The sequence below is a fragment of the Brassica oleracea genome, chromosome C4 (assembly GCF_000695525.1).
Source record: "Brassica oleracea var. oleracea cultivar TO1000 chromosome C4, BOL, whole genome shotgun sequence".
NCBI lineage: Eukaryota > Viridiplantae > Streptophyta > Magnoliopsida > Brassicales > Brassicaceae > Brassica > Brassica oleracea.
The window spans coordinates 3,221,878-3,225,532 of record NC_027751.1 but is presented as its reverse complement, the minus strand read 5'-3'; the positions used below and the strand labels follow the sequence as shown (position 1 = coordinate 3,225,532).

General features: G+C 30.8%; 1 protein-coding gene across 1 annotated transcript; it reads right to left on the bottom strand.

Annotated features, from left to right (window-relative positions):
• LOC106337861 lies at positions 1–1,685 on the bottom strand. The gene is made up of 3 exons (XM_013776965.1): positions 1,595–1,685; positions 336–1,474; positions 1–264 (listed from the first exon to the last, which is right to left on the bottom strand). The coding sequence occupies exons 1-3, from the start codon at positions 1,683–1,685 to the stop codon at positions 1–3; spliced, it is 1,494 nt and encodes a 497-aa protein (XP_013632419.1).
• Between the last annotated feature and the right edge of the window lie 1,970 nt (positions 1,686–3,655).

Here is a 3,655-nt window from a genome sequence, read left to right as displayed (position 1 = left end):
TTATCTGCGTTTCTTTCTTCTACCTGCAGCTCGTCTAGACTCTGGAGGAAGGACTTTCGTCTGCTCCACATGAGATGGAACAGTCCAAGCATCTTCAGGGACACCAATAGGATTTATGCTTTCTTCATAAGTCGTGTGCCATGACGCAGTAGTGTATATGTCGTCTGTGAGTGTGTGTGCTTGTATTCCAACACTGAAGCCTGCTTTTATGGCGTGCTTGCATGGGATTTTCATCAGATCAAACTCCCACAAGAACACGTGCGTCTGACCAAGTCAACCATGCAGTCAAAAGTGTCACCTTGAACCAAAAACCTGTCATCGCTAATTGGGAAGACCTTAAACTTTTTACCCTTCTCAATCCTTCTGTCAATCTTCTTCTCCACAGTAATGGTCAGTGGCTTCGAGTGCTTAGAACTTAAAGTTCTACGTTGAAAAAACCATCGAGTCATCATTTTCCTAATGTTGTCCAATAGAGGTATTACTGGAAACTCTCTAGGCGTACGCAAAGCAGAATTTATCGACTCCGCAGGGTTAGTGGTGTTGATATCATACCTGTAACCCGGGAATTGACAACGAGCCCACTTCCTCATATCGGCTTCTATGAGATAATTTCCAATTTCAGGACTAATAGAGTAAATAGCAGTGAACAACTTACAAAAATCAGCAGCTCGATAAGCTTTAGAAGCCTTTGCAACCAAACCAGCCACACATTTCCCACTAAAATATGTTACAACATTATTCAGCAACTGGTGAATGCAAATTCTGTGATGAGATTGCGGGTACACGTTAGCAATAGCTTTAGCAATTGAGTAATTCCTATCAGACACAAAAGCTAAACTATGCTCGTCAGCAATTACCACATTAAGTTGTCTCATAAACCAGTTCCACACGAGGTCATTCTCTGAGTCGACAACTCCAAATGCAATAGGATATAAATTCGAGTTTCCATCTAATGCAGTAGCAACCAGTAATACTCCTTTGTATTTGCTCTTCAAGAACGTCCCATCCACAACAATAACTTTCCGAATTGCAGCATAGAAACCGCGAAGACTCTGACCAAAGGAGATGAAGAGGAATCTGAATCTCCCTTTAGAATCCCTTTCATAAGACGTGTGTGACCCTAGATTAGCTTCCCTCATCATGTGCAAGTATTTGGGAATTTTTTCATAGCCTTCCTCTGGAAGGCCTTTCACTTTGTTGATTGCATACTCACGTGCATCCCATGCCAAAGAATAGGATATCTCAACTCCATGTTCTGAACGCATATACTGGACTATATCATTAGATCTCGGCCCTTCTTTAGCAGTTTCATACATATGCATAATCAGAGTACCAATTGTTTTTGCTGAAGCTGTCCGAACAGAACCGTTCCTTCTGGATGGAGAACATGAATGATGAGCTACATACTTTTTGATGATAAAATAAGATGAACCAGTTAAGCCCTCTGCACGAACACGCCAGCTGCAATCATCATCTGCGCAACAAATCTACCACACTTTTTTATCCGATTTGACAAGCTTATAGTCGAAATTATGTTTCATTGCACATATTTCGAATGCTGCCTTCAAAAGCGTTTTCGAAATAAAATGTTGACCCTCCTTCACAAAATCCACCAAAGAAAAGCGAACACCATTTCCATTGCTCTTCTCTTTGTCACACCATTCAACCTCTTCTTGTGAATCCATAGTTTAGATAGAAAAAAAACTAGAGAAAAAGAAAAAAGAAGAAGAAATCGTGATAGACAACGATGAAGAAGACCACAATTTAGGAAAAATAACAATTAAAAAAGGAAAAAAAAATATTTAAAAGATTTTGAGAAAATTTCATAACCGTTTTTAGCAAGATTTTCGGATTTTGTTTACTAACCGTTAAAGAACTTGCATTCTACCAATTTAGAAAATATAATAATAAGAAGGATGTAGTATACTACTGTCGTAGATATAAAGGCATGTTGTAGATTGTATTTTCTGGCGTGGTTGATAAAAAAGAAATGTTTAGATTATATTTTCTAGCGTGGTTGATGAGATGACATTGTTTAGTGTTTTAAATCTACCTGAAATATAGAGCATAGAGGAAATTGTGAATTTCATATTCTGCCTTAGTAGCTGAATACGTTTTCGTTATAATGTGCAGCCTACATGCTTTAGAACATTGTGTGTCTTTCATATTACATTTTCTAAACCGCTGTAGATGGTAGATATGGTTTACTACCACATTTAGCCAATTTTTCAAATTATTATGTAAACATCTTTTGATGTCAAAAATATTTTCCTCACATGCACATGCTTGTCTACATTAAGTAACTATTTTTCCATATTTTTTTGTTTTGTAAAAAAAATTGTATGAATTTTTATATACATAAAGGGTAGTCAATGTCCAAATGTGACAAAAGTTAATTTTGTTTTAAGGGGACAATACTTTAAAGATTTAGTTCCATATTGGCAAATCTTATATATTAAAACAGAAGTCATGACTTTGTTTATGTGTGATTTTTTTGTTTGGACAGTCCTCTAGAAAATTTATCAAATTTTACATAACGTAATCATCATATCTTTTAATAACTTTATCTTTTATTTAAAATAGAAATAAATATTTTTTAAGAAAATCTTTTCAGAATCAGGATAAAATTTATTTCGAAAATTAATGAACTTAAATTTTAATTATCATAAAATATAATTAGAATTTTAAATTAAATTTATTTTTGATTGATGAACGAAAATTAAAATCATATTAATATTTTAATTTTATTTTAATGATAATAACAATTTAAATTGATTGATTTTCAAAATACATTTTATAAAGATCTTTAAAAGATTTTGCTAGAAAGAAATATCATTTATGTTTTAAATAAAAATATTCACTATATTAACTAAAGATAATAATATAAAATCTTTGTAACTACTTTAATAATGATATCTTTTAATTTTAAATAGAATTATTATAGCATTGATATATATTCAGTTATCGTTTATAAAATGAAAAATAAAAATTCTATTTTATTTTTATATATTTTACAATAATAATAAATCATGTTAAAATAAACTATTATATTGAACTAAATTTGATAAACTACATTAAATTAAAAAACTGAAAACATTTATTTTCATAAATATAAATATTTATGTTAAAAAAATATAATATGATGAGAGAACGGTTTAATTTTCGTAAACTATATAATACATGTATAAAAAATTTACATATCTTAAAATTTTGTATATACAATAATATATTATCTAAAATGAATAAACGTAAAATATATTGCTAAAAGAAAATACAACTTTGAAGGACGGTGGGTCATAATTTAGTATAATTAAACACAAAATAATTTTCAAATATGTTCTTTCACGCATATATTAATTTTCTCAGTAACTAAATGCAAATACAATAAGATAAATATATAATAAGAAGCGACAAATGCATGTGACGATTTTAAACAATTGATTAATTATAACATATAAACTAAGAAATTATTGTATTTGAAATAGTTATATAAATATTTAAATATATGATTAACGTTAAAAATGTACACCACCAATGGTCTAAAATAAATATCTATGTATATAAATTAAAAAAAATACTTGCGCGGTTGCGCGGATAAAAGATCTAGTTTCCCTTAAAAGATAACTCTGAGTGACAATGGGATCAGTGTAGGGTC